Source organism: Mycetomoellerius zeteki, unplaced genomic scaffold (genome assembly GCF_001594055.1).
Source record: "Mycetomoellerius zeteki isolate Tzet28-1 unplaced genomic scaffold, Tzet1.0 scaffold41, whole genome shotgun sequence".
Taxonomy (NCBI): domain Eukaryota; kingdom Metazoa; phylum Arthropoda; class Insecta; order Hymenoptera; family Formicidae; genus Mycetomoellerius; species Mycetomoellerius zeteki.
Window position 1 is genome coordinate 464,170 of NW_017257403.1, and position 25,266 is coordinate 489,435.

At 31.0% G+C, this 25,266-nt stretch overlaps 2 protein-coding genes across 3 annotated transcripts in view; both read right to left on the minus strand.

Moving 5' to 3' along the window:
- Positions 1-25,266, minus strand: part of Sesn (Sestrin) — a 209,164-nt gene that overhangs the window by 145,838 nt on the left and 38,060 nt on the right. The gene's annotated exons all lie outside the window — the stretch shown is intronic.
- LOC108726333 (uncharacterized) lies at positions 69-15,717 on the minus strand. 2 transcript variants are annotated; one of them, XM_018453835.1, is made up of 2 exons: positions 15,476-15,717; positions 69-2,563 (listed from the first exon to the last, which is right to left on the minus strand). In XM_018453835.1, the coding sequence occupies exon 2, from the start codon at positions 2,310-2,312 to the stop codon at positions 2,040-2,042; it is 273 nt and encodes a 90-aa protein (XP_018309337.1). In that variant the 5' UTR covers positions 2,313-2,563; positions 15,476-15,717; the 3' UTR covers positions 69-2,039. The 2 variants fall into 2 exon arrangements, with proteins under 2 accessions (XP_018309337.1, XP_018309338.1); XM_018453836.1 differs by lacking the exon at positions 15,476-15,717 and adding an exon at positions 6,803-6,865.

Consider the following 25,266-nt stretch of genomic DNA (forward strand, 5'->3'; position numbering starts at 1 on the left):
GAAATATATGTACATATGTATCTCGTAAATGACATATGAGAAAAATTAATTATGAAAACTGTGCTAAAATCTTTCTCTTTCCGATTACTATTATTACTTCAAGGTTCTCACATATTCAATACTATGTTTTACATCACAAAGCGGCATTATAGAATTAAAAAGAAAAAGAAATAATGTTATACGTGGACATAGAAATTGTGCTACAAAAAGTGACAGCTTATCCGCTATATACGCGGCTGCCGCCTCTTCAGCCGTCGCTTCGTAACATCGACAGAATATAAATGATAGAAATATTCCGTGCGATCAAGTTGTTTCAAGTTTACCGACAATTTCTGTACTGAGCAGGATATTATACCACACCCTCTTCGGTTTTATAGTTCAACTGCATGTCCACGTGGTCTTGCGAATTCGTAGCCGGCTGTTACTCGGCTCTTAATCTAAAACCTAACGATACAGCGAGGTCCATAAAACGGCTAAGATAAATCTGCAGTAGCACAGCTGCTGTACGGGACCATTAAATCTTAACAGCAGACGGTGTAATCGGCGGTTTCTGGAATAGAGGGGAGATGGAAGAGAAGTGAATCGCTTGTGCCACCTGTAGCAAGTGGTAGGTTGGAATCAATCACCTGCCAACGACGGGTAGTTTTTAAAATCTTTTTCACTCATTATTTCATCGCCTTTCTATTATACATACAAAATCTTTACAAAACTGGAATTGCATAACATTTAGCAAAATATAATCATGTTAAATTTTGTACCGTATTATAAGATCGACATACATATCTTACAAGTAACTCTCGCTCAACTATACAATTACAAAAAAAAATCAGTCAAATATTCTCGTTATTTATAACATTGAAAATTTTGGATAACATCCAAACATCAACATTACACCTGTCTCTTTTATTAAATATACTACAACTTATTCTATACACGGAAAAAATAGATTGGGTGATTCAGCAAAGCTATAGATTGCTACACGAATTCAACATCCATAGCGAAAAAATTTCGTAGTTTAACAAAGCAGTTATATCAGTAATTATCGATATGTTAAGTCAGCTAATTTTTTGCTACAATGGAAATTGCTATCAAGGTTTTTTTTTCATTACAATAGTAAACGTATGCGCCATCTTAGCTTGCATATTTTGTTAAAAATTTTAATTTATATGTTGAATTAGTTTTTGTAGAAAGTTATTTTTGCTGTATTAATAAATTTGTTGTGCCATTACAACAAATATGATTATAATCGCTAATTTCATTCAGCTGTACAACTTTGCCACTCCAACACAGAAAACTGTCTGTTCGTGCTATTATAACTGTAGATTTGCTGAATCAATAAAGTTTCTAGTGGCTTTAACAAATTTTTTTGTCATAATAAAAAATATTTAATGCTTCATATTTTTTAAATGAGTTCTGAATCTCTTCCAGCTCGCTATGTTATAAAAACGACCTTGTTCATCACGTATTAAATCAGGAATCTCTTCGACGCGTTCAAATTTTTTGTAAAAAAAATTTTATTTCGTCATAAATTCACAGTATTTTCAACATAATACACAGAAATTGATAAAAACAAACTTTTGAATTATCGTATCGATCGAATGTAATTAAAAATTGTATACATAATCATAGCGATAAAACCTATTTATCTCTCTGCTTCGATTTATCGGTCCACACAATTAATCACGCGACAGTCTCGTGTAATTTCAGATGTCTTTCCTCGAATGCAATGGTCGAACGTGAAGAACCTTTGCTCTAACCGAAAAAAATGCCCCAAAGTATTACAGTATCCATGATTATAAATACTATAACATACATTTATAAATACTATATAACATCTTAACACTCCTTGAGAATATTCAACACAAGGATTCACGTTACAACCATCGTTAACCATATACCTCGAACGACTATTGGTACCACCAATGTAAAAATAGGTGAATACCCAGTACATTCGTAGATCAGTCAAAGGGATGATATTGCCGATGCAAATTTTTCGATTGACGACGTCCCACCATGATCGATGATAAAAGCGGCACGATCTAGCCTCCGATCAGGAGCCATGGCAAAAGGATGGTGACGCAGAGCGCTGCTACGCAACTGGACAGCATTGCTAAGGGACTTGCGGCCGTTTCCATTTCCATGGTCTCCGTCACGCCATAATCTTCATCTGGCACGAATTCCCGGATTTCCACGTCACATCGGAAGCATACGCGTGCGGTGCTGCTTTTGAAGTGAGATCCATCTTTGCGCAACACCTGCGCCCCTGAACCTTTGCGCTCCAACTTCCAACCGGGCTCCTGCATCAGCATCATCTTATATTCTCTCGTCAAATTTGAATATTTCACGAGATCAGAGAATTACGCTTCGAAACCGCTTTGATTCTCGTTGAATTCGTAAATCAGACTCGAAGATCACGAGATTCCAATTCTCCAATATTCGCGAGACAGAAATACGCTCTCGCGGAGAAGCAGTTGGTTTAATTGGTTTCCGAAGATGCTCGTCGCTTCTATGAACAATATCTCTGCCAACCGTCGTTGTTTACTGGAAGATATACTGTCGATACCTGCAAAGGAAAGTTCTAGCATAAATCGGTGGATTGCGCGCTGCGCCACAGGACGATGACGGTACTTTAATAACACAAAGATCGATCGCACACGATGGTTCAAAGAGGCGATCTTACGTGACGAAAAGTTTTTATTAAGTTATTATATTGAGTTTCTTTTCCTTCTTGTTCGATTACGTGACGGATCTTGAGATCATTGGCTGCTGGATGTTATTAAAGAAGAAGAATCTTTATTACCTTCAGCACGGGAAAGAACAATTTTGCTGAAGTATATAAAAAGTTAGCTAAAAAGAGCTGAAAATAATTTTATTAAACTATCAAAATAATTATGTAGAACACTCAAACTAGTTGCTAGAATATCAAAATTTTTTACAGTGCTGCTCCTTATTATTGCTTGAGCGTTCTACATAGTTATATTAATAGTCCAACAAAATTATTTTCAGATTTGTAAGTTTGTCTAGCTGAATTTTTAAATATTTCAGCAAAAATGTTCTTTCCGTGCATTACAAGCCAAGAAAAGGACTTGGTTCACTTTTTATTTTAACCTGACACATCCATCCATCTTTTATACTATTTTTTTAAGTCTAATCCCTAACATACCAATCTCAACGTGCTTACAATATTTTCTTGTTATTCGTATCTTCTCTCTCTCCCCCCCTCTCTCTCTCTATCTGCAATAAATCTTCACACATTTTATATTGTAACTGCCTACCTTTTCCTTTTACACCTCTTTTTATTCTATAATACTTATTTCATTCCTATCTGCTGGATGTTACAAATTCAATTTCGCAATATGCGCGATAATATATTTAACTTAAACAATAATTTCTATTATTTCATATATGATGACAATTATTGGATATTTTATGTATCCTATTTCTTATTACTTCATGTATTACATGCACTTTTTGTTCAAACGTCTGAATGCGTATATTTGCTGCAGAATTTCTAAACCTCCGTAGCCACGACTTATCAAACGTGTCACGTTTTACAAATGCATTACAGTCTCGAGCAAAAAGCTAGAAACCGTTCATCGTAGTTCGTCGGCAACTCATCAGCTTCCTACTGGCAGGAACGAGTATTAATCGAAGCAACTTCGAGACAGTTTCCAGTGAGATCGCGGATAACGCGCACTATTAACATGGCCTCGATCGATCGCCACGCTGCAAACCTATATATTCACGATCACGAGTAATCTCGTAAATGTATTAAAAAATGAATCCAGTATCGAAAATAAAATATGGTAAAATTGCAAAGAATAATCTCCGTTTTTATTTTGTATAATAGAACCGCCTATTTTATCCATTCGAACAATACTAAATAAATATCGTAATTATCTTAAAATAATTATCGCTTCCATACGAGAGACACAATTTTAAGAGAGATAGGAATAAAAGCAACATTGTAATAAATTTCGTCTATTTACGGCTAATAGAGATTTGTACAGTATTAACGATTTTTTTTATCGTCGGACAAAGACATTATCCTGAGCTTTCCGATACTAATACAATTAATTCAATCCCATCTATTTTGGTCGGACAAAACACAATGCATCCATTAAACATTTACGTAGCATTGAAAATTAATGCGAATTAGAGAGGTGCTTAAACATTGACGAATTGTCTGTTTTATAGGTATGCTTTGTTTCTATATTTTCTGCAAAGCTTTGAAATAGTGTCGCACTGCAGGTAATTAAACTGCAATTTACCATGTCGATGATTACGGCTTGTCAAATTAAATCCGCTTGCATGCCAGACTAAACAGGTCGGGTGACAATGTAGCCTAATTATAGACGGACGACGACTAACACTGACATGAAATGTGATTTCGCGATTATGATTATTCAGGAAAATACGCTTGCGCGCTAGTCTGTATCGTAATCGTTGTCCTATTTTTACATTATAAAAACAAAACCATATAAATCGCTCTTAATATCTCAATATGATAAGTATAACGAATATGAAACAAGAGAAAACTTTCTATAAATACATTTGCTTTTTATGTATTCAGATCATCTGAAGAATCGGTTGTTCAATATCTAAGAACAAATTGACGTTTCGCAGAAATTTTTTCTAAACATTGCATATACGAGAAAATGAATTACAGTTCATTAATCTTTACAGTTTTTCTTTACAGTTTTAGCTATTTGAGACTCTCTCACATTTCGCAATGAAAACTCTTTTTAAAACGATCCACGGCGTAAAATATTTTTTAATGCAAAGGTGTGCTAATAAGAGAGAGCTAATAAATTTTTTTATATCACTTATAATTATTAATATTTATTATGAAAAAGATTAAATATAAACTAGCTTTATAAAGTTAAAATTTTTTTTTCCTAATTCTATGTCCGTAATTATCCAAAATATTATACTTCAGCAATTAACAAATATCATGTCAGTACGTATAATTCGCGTATTAATTATAAACTACAAGATAAATGTATATTAATTATAAACTACAACATAAATTTAAAGTGAACTGCATACAACTTTGTGAATAACGATATGCAATGGCATAATGAGATAGGTATTACAATATTTAATACTCTTGCATCATTTTGAGAAAGTTACACGCCGCAAATATCGTTCAACTCGTCAAGTATAGTTTTCGCGAGTAGTGGAACTTTTAATTATTTAAATCTGACAGAAAGAACCGATAGCTGAAAATAACATACTTGCAAGCAGACTTCAGTATCGCCCGAGTTTTTTTTTTAATTTTCTTAAGGAAAGAGAGACAATAGAAAATAAAAAATAACAAATAGAGAGAAAAAATCAAGCAAAGTATAACTTACAACTTATTTTTCTTGAAATTAGTAAGACAAAGGTAATAGAATTTCCTCTTACAACTCGATCTTCTTCTATTTTACTTTGCCGCAAGAACGATAAGTACTTGATTGTTGACTCTCTTCCCATTGGAAGAAAAGATTACGATGCAAAAATTATCGTACAAAGTCAATGATATTCCTCGCGCGAATAGTAGGTTTATGAATACAAAGAACGGATATCATCAATTGGACAAAGTTCGATTTCATTTCTATTATATATTAGTTTCTTAGTATTAGTTTGATAATGTGATTACAAAAAAATATTCTATTACTAAGAAAAGTGATCACTCAATTAACTTTCTTTCTATTAATGGTTATCTTTAACAAAGAATATATTCTTGATAATAGTCTTAAAATATACTTATTATAAATTTAGAAAGTCTCATTAATATATACTTAAAATAAGAATTTATTTCTTTTGAAAACTATTATAAAATTGATCAAAAAATGATTTTATATAATAAGCAAATGAAATTTGTTTTAATTTAATAATGATTAAAGTATTAAATTTATTAGGATTTTGAATATATTTTGAATAAATTTAATGTTTGTAATGAACACTTGTCATAGATTTGCAAATATATGAATTTTTGAAATATGTAATTATTATTTGCATACAGTATTTTTTTATGTGTAGTAATCAAAAATTTAATTTTAACTTTAAAGAAACGACAATATTTATTTTGTATCGATTCACTATTCCATATCTACTATATGTAGCTATAAATAAAATAAAAAATACAAAATAATTATTAGTCATTAGAAAAAATACAGCTAGGAAAAGTAAACAAATATATTTCCATAAGTAACATTAACTTTCTATCTTATTTCTTGGAACTTTATAAAGAAAACTTTGTACAAAGGATTATTTATTAAAAAATATTTTTTATTATACGCAAAATATGAAACTAGAATTTTAGATGTTTCTGATTATTCTCGAAACTTTATTTTGAATTATAGATTCTTTTCTCAATTCAATCGCTGATTAAAAACTATTTTATTTTAGAGCATGAACATACTTGTGTGACTTCCTTCAGGATTCTTCTCGAGATTATTCTATTTTTTATAAAAGTGGCTAGCACGTCTATTCACTCAAATAAGACAGTTTACGAAGCGAACTCGAGCCACAACCGAGGATTTTATGATAAATACATTGAAATTCATGTCGAGAACACAACGCTTTAAACTTTATCAAATTATCGTAAACCGGAAGATTATGAGGTTATATCTACGGGAAAGCTATCATTAACATAGTCAATAGATAAGCACTGAATGACAATATACCGATAAAAGTATTGCCGAAAAATCGCTGATCCATTGCTAATCATAAATCATTGCTTATAATATTATTTTATTGGAAATAAAAACATTCAAGAATTTGTAACAGAACACAAAGAAAGATGATGTCACGTTACCTCAATAATATTTGTCATCCCGAGTCCAAGTTTGAAAAAATGCGTCGTATTTACGAACAAAGCTCAAGGGCAAAGTCCTCACCGCGATGAGGTAATAATTCTAAAAAAAAAAAAAACTTGTCCAAAGTCGGAAAGCCTATTTCTCGTCGCATTTCAAATCACAACCTGTACTACTTTCTCCAAATAATTAAGAATTTGATAAACAGCGCGTCATTATACGATGCTCATTACATTGATACGTTCGACGAGGCAATCACAGCGACGATACATGTATCGACTAGACCGTTGGACTATCGCGAACTATCGCGAACTATCTATATATAATATTATGAGATAGTCCACGATTTCTCTGACATCCATATGGAATTTCGTCATTTCTGTCACGATAAAAACGGCATATGCCACTCGCAGTTATACCAGTGTAAATATGGCACGAAAGAGCTCGCTGGAAAAATAAGAACCTCGTTTGCAATTAATATTTTCACTATTTACGACGACGTAGCTGTATAAAAAAGAATTTTTTTTTTAAATAAATTTAATAAATATGAAACACGTATAAGATTTAATAACTTTTTTCACAAATAATAATAACAAGACACTTCGCATGATTCGTTATCTAAAATATACGAGTACATTTATTATCTCGACAGTTTATTATTTTTCATAATCGTGCGGATGAAAATGAAATCTCCAATAATCATATATGTATAACAAAGGACGTTTTATTCGTGACATTCCCAAGGACAACAAAAACCAGATTGATGTGAAATATTCATTAACAAAAAATGATAACTTATCAATTGCAACCAACTAACAGCGATGTTGTAAATGGGCATTTGTTTCAATGCCAGAAATAAAAATGAAAACAAAATTACTTCACAAGAGAACGTTCCAAATTGCAAAAGTAATATTAAAAAACTAACGTTATACCAGTCAAAAAATCACATTTGAAATAGGTATTCTGGATGGTCAAATCTTGGGATCCTATCAATTCTGTAACCGATTTCGGCAGAAACAATGCATTTTTAAAAAAAGTGTTTCAAATATAAAAGTTGTAGAATTTAAAGAGGACCATCAGATGAGCTTAGATTTTGAGTCCAACTCACTTTGGGCCCAATAAGAAAAAATCAACCTAAACCTTATTATAAGTAGCTCACCTTCAACAAACCCTACAACTTTTATTTGAAATATTTTTTTCAAAATACATTATTCTTGAAGTATTTTGTGTTTAAGTGAAAATGGCCAAACATATTTCGGTCCAAATCGAGAATCCATCCAACATTTGATCAGCCAAAATACCTATTTAAAACGTGATTTTTCGACTAGTAACGTTAATTTTTTGATATCACTTTTACAACTTGGAACTTTTTTGTTGTCAGCTCTACATATTATTTGGATAGTTGATCATACTGATTTGTACATTCACAAAGAGCTAACTTATCTGCATGGTGGAGAAAAGCCAGTAAACAATAGAACAAAGATAGTAATCGACAAAGCCAATTACTGTTCAACTTGCACGGTAAGTAACTCGACCGATCTGTCAATCAGTAGCTGACCCTCAAGTCGCACCTGTCAACTCGCACGTCAATTTGCAATTATGTAAATCAAGCAAGATATTCTATTTAAAAACGAGGGTCTCTAATTAACATTTTTTCCTGTATCTTAAGATTTCTATAAAGTGTTATTGAAGTTGCTTGTTTACTACGTTTTTATGGAAGAGAACATATACGTGACGTTAACTAGATCGTGTAAACTAATTAAGCAGATCATCAGCTTTTTTTATAAATAACGGTTGCATGTTATATTATGTAATACTCCATAATTTGTTTAATAAAAATCAGGATACTTAATAAAAGAATAAAACGGAAAGCGAATACAAATGAAAATGTGAGATTTTTCGGAATAGTAATTTTCGGACCAGCCTGTAAGCGCGCGGATGCTCGTATATGTCGCGGATGCGGGACGCGAAAAAGCTCGCGGATCATGTCATTTGCAAAGGCTTTGTAGCCTTTTGTTCTACGAGCTGGCAAATCTCGGCGCAGCTTTGACGCTGCAATCCGACTGAAAAGCGCCACGGTGCAGGGCGTTTCCATGCACGCGGAATTCACGGTAGTGAAAACACGGAAAAATGCCAGCCGCGCGTCATGATGGAGAAATGCGAATGAAAAACAGCGGCATAACTGCAGTTGCGAGAGAGTTTAATTTCAAGCGGTTTTTTATCCTAACGGAATTTTCATTTGGGAAATTATTCACAAAGGCATTTTCAATTTTACATATAGCACGAAAAAATTCATTAAAATCAAGAAATTTATAAGTACATCATCAACTTAATCATATCATTTTATAGATCTTATTTTTTTTTAATTTTTCCGTTATATTGTAATTTTCGTTATACATGTTTTTTTTTTTAAATTATATATTCTGAATGCAACGGTTTATTGCAATTTTTCTGAAGAATAAGCGAAGGCCGAAAGAATGGCGCATTGCGAACAAACACATTCGTTATTTTCGATTTTGTAATAGTCTGGTCGACCGAATCGACAAATCTGACGGATTCAGCGACGCCCGTACCAGCGGCCGTTCTATAATTCTTTTTATCCACCAGCCATTGTCCTTTATCCAGCGGCAAAAATCTCTATGTCCACGCTGAAAAAGGGAGTTGTCGCGCGCGTCCGGAATTCTCCGTTTTTACGGACGGACAGGAAATATCCTTCGGGAGAGACGTGAACACAACGTGCCGTTTCGTGCAAACGAAGGTACGCGATGATAAGCGCGACCTTTTTCATACAGATGGGATCATGGTATTTTCAAGTAGAAAGCGCTGATTCTGGATTTACGGAAACTGTTTGTATCGAGATGATTATTAAAACTATTTTTAGATATCCATTATATATTATAATATGCAGACTGAAAAAGCATCAGAAAACCAGTTGCTCTAGCGAGCTCTTAATACCATATTAACTCAGTATAAACTAGATCAGTATAAGCTAGATTATCTACTACCATCAGAATAAGAGATTAAAATAAATTAAAATTTAACAATAGTTTTTAGATAAACAATAGTTTTAAAATAAATTAACTTAATATTTTTCGCAATAAGTTTTTTATAGGTTTTAAGATGATTTAAATTTGGGAGGTTTATTAATATTTCAAACTGATTGTGTTGAAAGTCCGGAAGTAATGAGCACGCAGTCATATTTCTGAGATAAATTCATTTAAATAATACATATATATATATGTATTAGTTTAACATCTAACTTTGACCGAAAATACCGCTCTCGTATTTAAGTGATGTATTCACATTAACGGTCTTGTTCTATTCTCATTATTAAATTAACTTTTTCATTCAAATTTCATTGGGATAACCGTAGCATTAATAAGTAACACGCGATGAAAAATGATCTGCTAACCAAAATGCAATCTTCGAAATTAATATTTCGAATAAATGCGATTAAATACGCGACGGCGCACAGTGGTCTGATCGCAGTTCACAGCACAAAAAAATTACAAATTTCGTGTTAACGCTACTATATACCATTTAATATTAATTTTAGAGCTTATCTCTCTCAGAACGTAATAAAAACTATTAATTATTGCATATAATCAGATAACATATATACATATTTGATAAACAATAATGGTGGCTTAATGATTATAATTTAACATGTAAATTTTTTACAATGTATTTACAGGTAAAATCTCAACATTTGAATTCAACCATTTACTATTTGCAGATTTGAACGTTTCCATGTTGCTACATTTTTTCCAACGACCTTCGACACTTTTTATAAATGTTTATACCATTGAAAGAATAATTCCAAATGTTTCGTACCTAGAATAACCCTCCTAAAAAATTATAATATAATAACTTTATAAGCTGCACATATGCGCATTTTATTTTTTCAGCACAAATTCCTCAATAAAAAATGATGAACTTTAATCTAAGTTCAACATCTGCAAATGCCTACAATTTTTTACCGGACTCTGAAAAAGTTTAATATTATAAATATTGAACTAATTAATCTATAACTGGTGCAGTAATTACTATTAAATTAGGACCAAATATAAAAAACTATTACGAAATTATCGGATTGGGAGTCCGTCATTCCGGTAAGAACAACATATCTTAATTGTAAATAGCAACGATTAATAACACGTCATTAAAGCCGTCGCGACGGTATGTTAATGGTTGGGAGCATAAACAAAATTACCTTACTATATACACCATTGTAAATTAACATTATCAATAAAAATTTATAGTTTTTAATATTTTGGAATGTTTACAACAATATAAAACACTCAAATTAAATTCTTTTTTTTTTTGGACTCTTTTCGCGATACGCAACTGATTTAAACTATTGTGCGGAGTATAAAAATGACATGTGTAATTATTAAACGCGTGCAATACCTGTATACTTCTTGCATTTTCTCGACGAACAAATCAACCTACGGTACATCTGTTAACATCATTGTTTCGCCAGTACTTTTGACGCTTTCAGGAAACCGACTTTGAACAAAAAGCGCCTATCTCGTCGCTTCGTATTCGTCCCGACTTCATACAAAACGCGCAAATACAGATGAATTACATAACGCCTAGATACTTTAACACGTAAAAACAGCACAAAAAAAAGACTTTTTAAGAAAAATATTTTTCTAATAATTTCTTGAGTTTGAAAATATATGGAGTCGATGTTATATAAATATATAACGTAACATTTATGTTAAAATCTAATTAAACCTTTTAATGTCAAAATTAAATCATGTTTTCATTTTAAATTAAGTATGTTATGTTATATAAAACAAGTTAATTTTAATAATTAATATTTCATAACGTATCTACACATTATCTTCCTTTCTCTCTAAAATGAAGTAATAAACACTACTTTTCAATCTCCAAGATATACTTTAGTTTTTCCTTGAAAACTGATTATTATACTATATGTATACAGTTTAAAAGGAACAGTTGTCATCGAGTAGCGACGTCAAAACTAAACTATATGACAGATAAAGTTTATATATAATAATATTAATATAAACTTTAAAAACGGTATAAATAACAAAACCATAGAGACGAACCATTGAAAAACAGATTTGCATTCAGCATTCATTACGCAAATTTTCGACGAAGCATGGCTGAGCTTTGAAACAAATAGTTATGAAGAAATTGTGTAGTGAGGATAATTATATTCACGATTCGTCATTCCTTTCAGGTTCCAAAGTATCATCTGAATAACTTTTTAATTAAACGAATAAACTTTTTGAAATTCAATCGCCTAATTATACTACATTTATAGTATTCAAAGGAGTTTCAAATGTAACAAACAAGTTTATATGTATTCACAGAAGAAGGTGTTTAATTTTGAGATACTAAAATGTTTTATTTCACAATGTCCCTCTATTTTTTAAATATTTAAAGTTTTAAACGAGCTTACAAAACAGTAAAAATTATTTTTATTGTTTAGTTATACAAAGTGTTTCTATTTGAAAATATATAAAAGTGTTTAATTATTAAAAGTAGATTTTATCTGGAAGCACATAAAGATATTTAGTTTTGAAATGCATTTTAAATTGAAAATGTCAAAATCAATTATTTTTAATAGTGTTTAACTCCTAGACATATTTGCATTTTAATTATGCATTAAATAATGTTCATATTGCAAATATATTGTAGTTGTATTATTGTATATTATTCATTAGTATTATATCATTTTTTTTATATAAAAAACAATCTTGCCTTGCATTAATTAGCAGTTACATAAACAATTTTTATTTCTTATACATTCATATTATTATCACATTAAACAATTTTAGCTGAATTTTTTACGCAATAACAAATGACGCAAGAGTACGTCAATAATTATAAACATTAAGCTGACGTTAAAAACAACGAAGCTGACTTTGCACATTTTTCACATTTAATCTTAGGTTTATTAGCATTATACTCCAATTTTCGTCGAGCATCAGCTAACTCAACAAACATTTAGATTGAACCATCTGCGTATGTGATTATTCAAGATTTTGCATATTCACATGGCCCGGCCTATCCAGATAAATTTTTCGAATCTTATAAGGATCATATCTTTTTCCTAAAACAAAATTTGATACTTCTAATTTTTTTATATTATTCTGCACGAAATTAACAATGATCATTACTATTAAATACATTTTACACGTACAGCTACATTTTTCTATATGCAACATATAGTTTAAGTTCAAAATAGCTATTATGGATTTAGCTATAAATATATAATATAAATATAATAAAATTGTTTAAAAATATATAAGTTTGCCAAATGTGTAAAATACTCTTTTTAAACTTGCTTTTATTTCAGTATAAAACACACACAGAAAGATATCATTCTACTTCTAAGAAAAGTGATTACTCAATTTACTTTTCTTTCGAGTAACAATTATTTTTAACAAAAAATATTTTCTTGATAATAGTTTTAAAACATACCTATTATAAATTTTGAAAACTCATTATTATGAACTCGAAACAAAAATTTATTTTCTTTCAAATATTATAAAATTTTATCAAAGAAACCACTTTATATAATAAACAAATTGAAATGTTTTAATTTAATAATTTTGATTAAAGTATTAAATTTACTAGAACTCAAAATATATTTTAAATAAATGATGCTTGTGATAAATTTATATGACAGATTTGTGATATGTAAACTTTTTGAAACATTTGAAACAAATAATTAATATTTTAATACAGTATTGTATTTCTCTGTATAGGTACGTTATTTTCTATCTAGAAAACGTGAAAATAAAATTGGACATTAAGTACAAAATACACCGGTCATTCACATTTGGTCGTATAAAAATGTAAGTCCAGTCACATATCGCCTTTTCATTATCTATTTTTGTTTCTACATCGCGTGTGAAACTAAAGCCGAGGTCGCGAACGGAATTCAGTCATGTTTCAATACGCGTATATTTAATCACAAATTTATGCGACATTGTGTATAGTTCGGATATGCGTTTACATAGGCGACAAGGGTCGTCACTTACCACTGCTTACAGTGACGACGAACCTGCAGTGAACGTTCGATATTAGCATTTCAGATGCGGCTAAATGCACGGGATAACAATTTACGGAGTATACCAAAAGCTCGCTTCTCCCGTAACATTTAATTCAAGTACATAGTATGTAAAGCTCGAAGATTGTATACGTCATGAAATAAATCTCATGTAAGCCGAAAACATCCCGGCAAAATAGCGCGTGATCCTCAATTCTGTTCAACATAGACTTCTATGTTCAAGTTTTATTCATCTAAGAAATGGGTTCCTCTCAGTAATTTGTATATCCTTAAAATTATATATGCAATATTATATAATTCGAGATTCTTATTAGGTGAAAGTTGGAAACGTGTGAAAAAGAATGACAGTAAAACTAACTATATAAAATGTAGGAATATAGTAAAATTAGATGTAGGAAGAAACATATTTCAATCAATTTCAATCAATTTAACTTTCCCGTATGAAAGATTAAATAATTACTGACCTAATTGCAAGCAATTTGACGAAAATTAAATTGTATTTCACCTGCACATGCTTCCATTAATAAATTAAATTTTCAAGTAATTGATAGAACTCTTCGATTCAATTTTGCTATCACTTTATTTGATCAATTTAATTTCAGAGATATTAATTATCGAGACATTCCTCAACATTCTTTGTCAAACACTAATAATGGCAGCTGGATAAAACATTCGCTAAAATATATTCCTAAACATTGTGATATTTTACGAAATATTTCAAATATTTTCTATAAAAATTCAATGGAAATACGCAATCGCGATTTTTTATTGAATCTTGAACAAGAGAGAATAATTAAAGCATTAGGTTATACTTAGATCTGATTTTTTAGTCCAAATGCTGATCGATCGTATTATTCGAACAATTTATTGAAAAGTCCACGATTGCGATCGGATACACAGTTGACATTAGCATAATAATATGGTAGTATTCATGCATTTAATGTTTTAAATTTTTCTCAAGATGGAAGCTTCTATCTCTTAGAAGCACGTTGCCGAAACGCACAAGAGCTTGTTTTCCATCGTCCGATTGACCTAGAAAAACAAACTGCGCGATGCGACGCAAAATCGGAGCGCACATTTCCGCTATCGCACTTTTCAGCACACAATCACATCCAACAGCCAATAAAACGATTTCCGTCATAGATCATTCCGTGCGCAGTTTATTCAGCATTATATTAACATAATATATATATATCTTTGATGTATTCCGTATATAAACTCGACAGCCGCTATTTACGACACTAATAAATAATATACTGTTGTAGTTGCGCAAAGAAATAAAATAAATAATTTTATTAGAAAACTAAATATTCTCAGCTATTCATGAGAGTTCTTATTCTAGCAATATTTAAATGTTAATTTGCTGATAATAATCTTTTAGCATAATAAAAGTTAAAAATGAATTTAAGAGCTGTACTCATTTCTTAATTATATAAAAAATATTCTAAGTAAAATAATAAAGTCACATTTTGGCGATGTCAAAACGTAATACAAAGTAAATAATGTATAACAATAATAATCGTCAGCCAAGTTTTTTCAATTTTAAGTTTATCCACGAAATTCTAACGTAACCGGGACTTCTTTCGCCAATACGTATCTCTATTCTAACCCTTCCTACACGTACCTGCGAGATGGAACGAATCTCGAATCACACCTCAACCTTGGCAGGTGACGATTTTCTTCGTAACGGACAATCTTTCAATGCGAGTGAAGCGAGCGAAGCCAAAACCGGAGCACGCACGTCGATATGTAATAACGTCGCAGGCACCAGACCATGTGAAAATTCCGATTTGATTACACGGCGTGTTAAATGTCTACCATTAAATATCAGCGGATCCGAGCACGAGGTACCGTCCTACCTCAACGGCGTGCGATACGAAAGTGGGAGCCTGCGAGATGCGACGCAACGTTACTACCGGCCGGCAGGCAGACAGGCTGCGCGCGTCTGTGTGAGTACGCTACGATTGACTCCGGCTGACGGAACCGGACGATGATTGGTCCAAAACTTAGGAGCACACCTCCAAAACAATTCTTTGGAAAAGACAACTAACCAACTCTCTCTCTCGCGAGCATTATATCAATAAACACACATACGTGATAATAAAGTCCGATAAAATTTGTTTGTTTCTTAATTTAAATACCTTCGAGATTCTTTATTATTTCTATCTAATCTAAATCCGTTATCCCAAAATTTAATTTTCAATAATTCCATTCGGTATTTTCAATTTTTAAAAATCTACTTTTATGTATAAAGAATTAAATGAAATTTATTTATTTACTATTTCATTTATTATTTTATTATTTTATCTACCATTTTTTTTCATTTCTGCAATTAATTGTCTTACTGTTAAAAATACGATTTTTAATAGAATTTTCAGGAATTTAATAAAAATCAGCGAGGAATTCAATTCTAAAATAAAAAATAATTATTATAGTTTTCGTTAATTTAAATTAGTATTATTGATACGCTATATTAAGCACGTAATTTAAAAACACATGTGCTCGAGAATGCGCAGTGTTATTTGTGTGCGACCTTGTTTCTAGATTTATCGCTTTCACTTTGCTACGCGTGCCATCCGCACGCAATGCCTACTGTAAAACTAGTCTCTCTTCCTAAAGAAACCGCTGTCACAAATTTCATACAGATTATACAACGTATTTTACAACCCATAGAATTTTTATTAGAAAGAAATCAATCGATTTCTCAAAAAATTTATCGCCAATAAGAACGTTTGCTATCCAATGAGACAATTAAACAAAATATAAACGAATTAGAGAATCGGATGTTTATAATTAATTTAAAAAAAACTATCATAAAGAATATATATCGTTTCTATGACTGTTATTTACCTACAATGTATTAAAAATATTTTAAGATTTGTAATAATTTTTTATTTTTTATTGGCATCACAATGAAAACCAGAAGAAAAAACAGTAAAGTACTTTAGTTCATTCTTATGTTACGTGCAATTTTTCTTTATCTTTTCATATTATCAATAATTATATAAATTCGTTTCACAAGGCCGCGTTTATTTCCTAAGGAATCATTAGATATAAAACATGCACGTTTTACAGAAAAAAAGAACAAAATCGTAATGCAAAAAATTCCTGTTGCAAAATTTGTCGAAAAAATTCTCGGTTGTCGGAAAAAAAAATCCGAACTGATTATATGTAATCATAATCTAAATAGAACTAACTCAAAAAAGATTTCAATATAGAAAAATATTTTTTTTATATAACCATTAATTATCGAACAAAGATACTTTTAATGTTTCAAGTGGTTTTTCGACAAGATCGTACTTACTATAAAGCTTTCTAGTAGTAAATTGGCTAGCCATATTTCATGGAAAAGGAAAAGAGACGATACGAAAACAGACTTTCACATTGTTATATACCATTCGCATTCATCTTCTTTATACGATTTATTTTAAAGTGCTGCCTCTCTCTTTTCTTTCCATAATATATTTTTATTCTTCTTAAATATAAACGTATTACTTTCTTGAGGAATCGAGGATTTTTAAAATAATATCTCAGAAAGATAACAAGTTAAGATGATATTATCTGACAAAATATTTCATGAGATATGGACGTACAATAGCTTACATTCAATTGTACAGGAAATCATAACAAAGCCTCTATTCAATTTCAGTATTGATATTCAACGTAATAATATGATTTCTAGATCTTTTTGTGGATACAATTTGCGTCATGTCAAATATCATTATATAAATACGAAATATTGATGTAATTTGGTCAGAAGCTGTTTTCAAACATTGCGATAACTGTCACGAGTATAATTGGATGAGGATAGAGTCAATTACTATGGGAAACATAACAGCAAAAGAAAATAAAAAAATTAAAAGAAGGGAAGGAGGAAAAGAGAAAGAGAAACCTTGAAGTGGATAGAAATAATATCCGCAGTTTGTTTTAAAGAGATCATTCGCTTTGAAATCGATTTTGTCCAAGAATTATATGACAATTCTTGTAGTAGCATATCGTTGTCGTTTATGCAACGATATGGGTTTTCTTTCCATTATTTGCTTATCTTATCGTGCGTCCCTCTTCTTTTTTTTTATCTTCCTGGTCTTTACTAACTTGCGCTAAAGATAAGGTCATTTTATTACCGAACAATGCAAGGGAGATTGTTCGCTCGGTATACTTCAATATATATACTTACGAGGGTAGTAAATTTCCTAATGAGGCACGAAACATGCACTTTAAGTACCACGCTTAATACAAAAAATACAGAAAAAATGTTAAAAGAATATTTAATGAAAATCATATGAAAAAAGTAATATTTAAATAATTTATTTTATTTCTTTCTAATGTTTCTACAATATTAATTAAAATATAGTTTCATTAAAATATTGATATTTTATTTATATATCATATATTATTTATATGTAATGTTAAATAATTCTTCTCTCCTTATGCATCGTTTCAATAACAATAAATAGAATAATTTGATGCATTTAACACACTATTTAATTAAATAATCGAAATTTAAAACTTTTCAATTATCTCCTGCATATATGTGATAAACATCAGCAAACAACCTGCCCTATACATGTTCTCACGGCTGTTACCACAAACATCTAATATAGTAAGAAATTTCTCAAGCCAACTTAATGATTTGTGAACTTGAGAAACTATTCAACGATAGGTATTCGCGGTAGCGTCCTGAAATTCCTTAAAATGTAGGTAAGAAGACATGAACAGTAACAAGAAGTATGATAATCGAGTAAACGAAATGTTAAATGCATTTATGCGTCTAAATTATTTAACAAGCGGAGGAATATGAAACATTAATGTAGACGTCTACGTCTGGAAAAAGCATTTTAATTTTGCACTCTTAGTAGCACTTCTTCTTAAAAAATAAATCTTTCATATTTACGATGAACATTTAATGAATGTTGAATGAATTATAAAAATAAACCAAATCTATAGCTTTTAAAAACAAAGAAAAATGAAATGAGATATAAATGTCGCAAGATACTTAATTCATTACTCAAATTTTAATCTCTCACAAACAGAAAGTTTATTGCAAATTGTAAAAATCTGCCCTGGCTTGATGTCTTTATTTCATAATCTTTCCTTAAGAAACTAATTAACGGAAAATTAATAGACAAGTATCCATCATCGATAAGCAATGAAATCACACAAAACTAAAAGAGCAATCAGGGCGATAATAACAGAAGTGCTTAAGTGATAAGTCGTAATATCGGAGGTGTGTCAGACTTCGACTAATCGATCCTATTGTGAATCGAATTCCTCGGTAAACTGACGTCCATGTTTGTCATTACGATAGAAATCGGAACTCAAACAATACCCTTCCATAAAGAGAACTTATGTTTTAGCTCGGGTCTCGGCCACCCGCAGAAAATATAACAGCGAACATCGATACGAATGAAACACTACTCCTAACAAGAAGGAGGCCATACTCTTAGTGACTTATCCGAAGAAATATTCCCTTTGGGAATGATTGAGTCAATAACATTCACGTCATTGAGTTTGATTAATGTCTCGTCGAAGTAATAATGCCATTATGATTTTAATAATCAACCACAATATTTCAATACCTCAATCCATATCCATAGAAAAGAATTAAATCTAAATAAAGATTTAGTTTCCAGTTCATTCTTAACTGTTTAATATAAAAAATTAAAATTTTAAACAAATAAACCTCTAATCAAATTTCTATTGAGAAAAACAATCTTGTGTCTCTGCTGTCACAATATCAGTCTTTTATTATTAAATAGTTTCATATCTGTCTTACTTTTTATTAACAGACCGTTTACTTCAAACTATAATTACCTCGAAAGAACTATAAAAAGAGCAATTGGGAAAGGAAACGTAAAAGTCATTCACCATCTTGACCAATATCGATGTCATATATTAACGTCGACAGAATCGACATTTCTATCGAAGACGTAACAATTAAATTATGGTAGAAAGAGATTGTGAAAAATTCTCTTATGATGATAATCTAAGAAGTAACATAAAGCCACACACGAAGAGGTAATCGACACGGGAGCGATAAAGTATCATTCTAATAGATATCATTCCAGAAAGATTGTATACAACTTTCCTTTCAATATCGAATTGAAAGATATTTCGTAAATACCTTTTAATCCGACATTTACTCGACATTTTCTCAATAATATATGCGATAAGTATCTTATTAAAAACAGCAGCTCTTATGCAAATAGACTTGACTTAATCCATTCAAAGTTTTCAGAAAATATTATCTATAACATTTAAATAATCGGTTAATTTTAGAATAAAATTAATAAAATTAGCTTTAAAAACGAGGATGAAGTATTAAATGCCGACCTACATCTTGCTAAAACTTCAATAATAGAAGATATTCAAACGAATTCGGACACAAAAGGTTCGTATCAATCAAATGTCCTGCTCATTTTCAATTCACTACCGAACATATGCTCGACGTAATATTACCATAGGTATTGCATTTGTGACGGAAATTTATTTGCGAGGAAGCCTTCGGAGCAGCGCGTGGACTGCGTAAAATCGAGTGGAATTTACATGAAATATCTCACTATTCCGTCGACTGCTGGCCCTTTTTTCCGCGTTATCTCCTCGCTACTGCGTGCATCTATTTCGCGTCAATGATATCGTCGACAGCGAAAAATGGTACGAGGGATCCGTAAGAGAAAGAGAGAGAAAGAGAGAAAGTCATTACGTACGCTGGCGTTCCGATAAACGCGCGTGTATAATTGTGTTACACAGCGTACTAACATCGTTACACCTTTGATAAATTATGCCGCAGCCGGGCGCAATATTTTTTAAATAAAATTACCAGCCAGAGAAAGCTTGCAAAGTATATATCCTATGAGAGAGCATTGCGACGCATCGCATAAATGTCGTTGAATATTTCAAACTTCGTCAGTGTTTGTCTACTAAGCTCTAGAGCCTTTTCACGTTGCGCATGTTTATACGTTATACAAATTAACTTGAGAGATACTATCTTCTCTTGTTATCTTCTAACACTCATTTTTTTATCGATTGCATTATCGGAGGCACAATGCGTAAGTTCAACATATTATACATAATAATACTATAGTCCACAAAATTTCACTTTTCTTATGTTAAGTTGATTTGTTAAGGTGTTTCTTACACTGATTTCAAATCTATTTGCCAAATTTATGAGAAGAACAAAGTTTATATGAGTAACATTCTTTTAAAAATTCCTCTCTACTTATTTCTTCTGCTTTGATATAAATAAATGATTCATATAGAATAGATATTGAATTTAATGATTTTCTATTCATAATGTTATAAAAGATTTCAAACGAAAATAAATTATTTCAATTAACACACATGTACACATGACTGGGTCATTCGTGTCTTGCACATTTCTTTTCTTCAAAAAACTAGGAGCATTAAGTAATTAGTTATAATAATAAAGTTTATATATAATTCTTTGAAAAAGATAACCACCTTATATTATATATATAAATCTTTTCTAAGAATGTTAAAGTATTATATGTAAGAGTCACTAATAATTTTTGTACATTTGTTAAAGTAATGAAAATTAATCGAGGACACAAATGATCTACCAGTGTAGTAAAAGAACAGGAAAATCATCGTGTATGTTAAGAGTTAAAAGAAAAATTTCTTGTAGATGTTATTAACGAAATGTATAAGGTTTTAAAAATAGATACGTCAGTTATAAAAAATTTAGGGCCCGTAGGATAAATTCTAATCCCATTTTCAGAATTAGCATAAAAATCAACCAAAAGTACACATTTAACAAAATCATTGATTAGTAGATAATCAACAACATTTTTAATACCTTAGAAAATATTATTTGTATAACTTTACACTGAGAAAAAAATATCTTAATTTCAAAGAAATATTTCTTTGCTTGTATTCAAACAAATTATTACTTTGGATCAAAAAAAATTTCTTTGATCGAAAGTAATAATTTGTTTGAATACGAGCAAAGAAATATTTCTGTGAAATTAAGATTTTTTTTCTCAGTGTACTGTTTCCAAATAACTTATGTATCTATCCAAAATATAAAGTTTTACGTTACACTTTTCTAACTTTTTCTTTTGTTAAAAAAACATTCAGTAAGTTAGTTTCGACTAAAGGAAAACTTCTAATCAACTCTCCTCGAAAAAAAAAAAAAAGATTGCTACGTTAGCAATCCCGTGGAAATAAAAGCGAAATGAACTGGAAATGAACTTCGGATTAAATGTCGCAACAAAAATTATAATATCGTAATTCCATGGCTTAATTTGTCATTTGCAGTTATTGTGAGCGAATTACGGTTCCGAATTCTGCAACGTTTCATCGTTGCCATGGAAATTGCTTTGACGACGGTTTATTGGTTTCGCAACTAGATGTAACATAATTAAGCGACAGCGCACATGACATGCCGATTCCATGTTGCTGCATGCGGCGCCGAAACGAGCTGCAATTTCAAACAATGCGTATACAATGAATAGTTACTTTAGTGGAAAAGAGAGTATCACTCTCAACTCTTAACTGTATTTCCTACGCATTGCAATAGTATGAATGAGAGCAGAAATAGAAGATAATTCGCGAACAAGACAGTCACCATTGTCGTCGCGTCCGTCGCTTTTCTGCGGGATCTTTCAAAACGTCGGATCACGAAATTAAAGCAATTGCTACCTTCCATTCATAGGAACCATTACGTCAAATTGATAAATGCACGCGAGCACCGACGACAATTGACACATTAAAGAAGACGAGGCGCGATGTCAACGACCTGTAGATAATCATATATAGATAAAATGACGTCAGAAATAGATAGAGACCATGTGAACAATATGATCAATTTTTTTTACTGCTCCAATATATATAATTCTTCTTTGCATTGAGAAAAACAGATAATTTAACAGGCACTATTAATTGATAAAAACTCAATGTTGTGAAAAAAAATGTTAAATATTTTACTAAATGTATATTTAGAATTTTCATAAATCGTTATTTTAATAACTCCCTATTAATAATTTCTAAAATTAATAATTTCCTCATTAAATCTTCAGTCACATTGAGCGATGTATATTATCTCCCATTTTATATACTACATACGTCAAAATGTCGAAACGGAATTAATTAGGGGCTAATTAATGTCATTAGCGGAATAAACTGTATGCTAACCCTTTATGGCAAAGAGCTCTGGTGCTATGGGCTTTAAGACTAAGTTAAGCGAGCTGAATACCACGCTCCAATACGCAATTAATAGTCACTTATCACAAAGGAAAAGAATATCGTTTATAGAAGTAAAATGAATAGTAGTAATAGACGTTCTTCGTCCTAATCTTGAATAAATTTAATTGTAGTAGCAATATAAATAATGTATTATAAAAATAAATGTTAAACAGGAAAAATCCGTATTATTAAAAAAATGTTATCTTAAAATGAAAATAAATAATGCAATTGTAACAATTGGAAACATAAAACAGAAAATATTAGATTTGCAGATATGGGACATTTGTCGTCTATCTTCGTAAGTGCATTATCAGCGAGATTGCGCAGATTGCGAGACGAAGGAAAACAAATGAGATTGAAGATTCAATTCGGGCTTTAATGGAGCTCCTATATGAAGCGTGTACGAGTTATTCGCAGTCGCTTGACCAAGGAACAATATTCATTGACCCGGTCAAGATTCCCGTTAATTTTCAACTCCTCCTTTCACCCCTCGCATCCCATGCGATTCTATTTTTCACAAAAAACCTCGAATGTTTCTGCAACATGACGTGCAAATTGGTTGTGGTGTCAGAAATTTAGGTCACATCGTATTCGGTTTCGAGAAATAGCGGCCAAATACGCAGCAGTTACTATCGCTTTTCCGGATAAAGTAAAACTTCATTTATTCTCGATATACGGTACCGGTTCCCCAATACCTGGGGAACTACTATAAAGCAGAACGCGTTCGATAATATCCCTTGGAAATTGACCGGCAAAGATGTGAGATAGTTATAGAAGAGAAGATCTGATATTTCCGAGTGATTCGATAAAAGCGTCGAAATAGAACAATAAAATTTCTTATAGAAAAGCGAAAGAAATAAGAAGTAAGAAATATAATCCATAAGTTGCAACGTTATCTTTGGAAAATTGTAAGACAATGTAAGATGTAAAAATAGTAAAATGATATTTCTATATATGTATGACAAAAAAACGTTCGTAACGTTTTTTTGTCACGTAATCAAGACGTTGCGAAATGATTTTTACAGTTAATATCTTCAAATAGCGTCATGAATTTACATAATCCATTATGCGGTTTCTTTCCGCAATACCTATTCTTGCTCGCATTCAAGGATGCCGAGCATGATATCTCGAGCATGATATTGCACGCATGACAAATGGATCGCATGTCAGTTATACAAGTAAGATCTTGCACAGATCTGAAGAAAATGATAAAAATGACCGAATGACGATACATCATCGCTTCATATTCAAGTTCTCGATGATCGATAGTTATTTCGTGTTCGGTGACGTGGAGAACGTACAGAACAGCATAAAGATGACAGACGAATCAATAAGCAATAAATCACGTCAGAAAATTTTTTTTATGTTAAAATTATACTTGAGATATCGAATTATTTGTGAGAATGATCTTTATCATTTAATTGAAAAATTGTAATATATTCTTTTTTTTTCCAAAAAAACTTAATGGCAAATATTTCCATGACAAATAATTCACCTCCTATATATCGAATAAAGTTTTTCAAACTACGTATATTTTTTTGCTATCTTCTAGTCTAATCACTTTATTTCTTATATGTATAATAATGTGCATATTTAATTATTTTTATTATGTACATATATTATTATTATATATATATATATATATATAAAGTGTCACAATTTTTGTACCTATTATAAATAAAACCATCGTGTGCGATTTGTTTGTAGAAAATTATGTATTCGTTTACACTTACCTGATTTATTATAGAAATGTTGTATTATAGAATAGTTGTATTTCAGAGAACACATTTTAATCACCTTATAATAAAGATCGTAAAGATTACGAGATTATATTATAAAAATAGATTTCGTAGTGTTAAAAAGTTTCCTGTGTTAAAGAAAGAGATTAACGAAACAAGAATACGTATTAGTTTTACATATCATATTTTCCAGGACGCACTATCTCTAATTCTGCGATACTGTAACGATCATGATTGAATTTATTTATGAATAGCAGCATATTTTTACTTTCTTTCACATAACGAAAAAAATCATATATCGATAAATACATAACACGTGCGGATAATCATTACGAGCTCGATGCACGTTTATACGATAATTCGAACTGATACATTGCCCGCTTACTTAATGCAAACGTGCGCATCAGCAGACACGATTCATAATCTTATCTAAACTGAGGACGATAGCATTTATTAAGTACCGTGAGGTTGC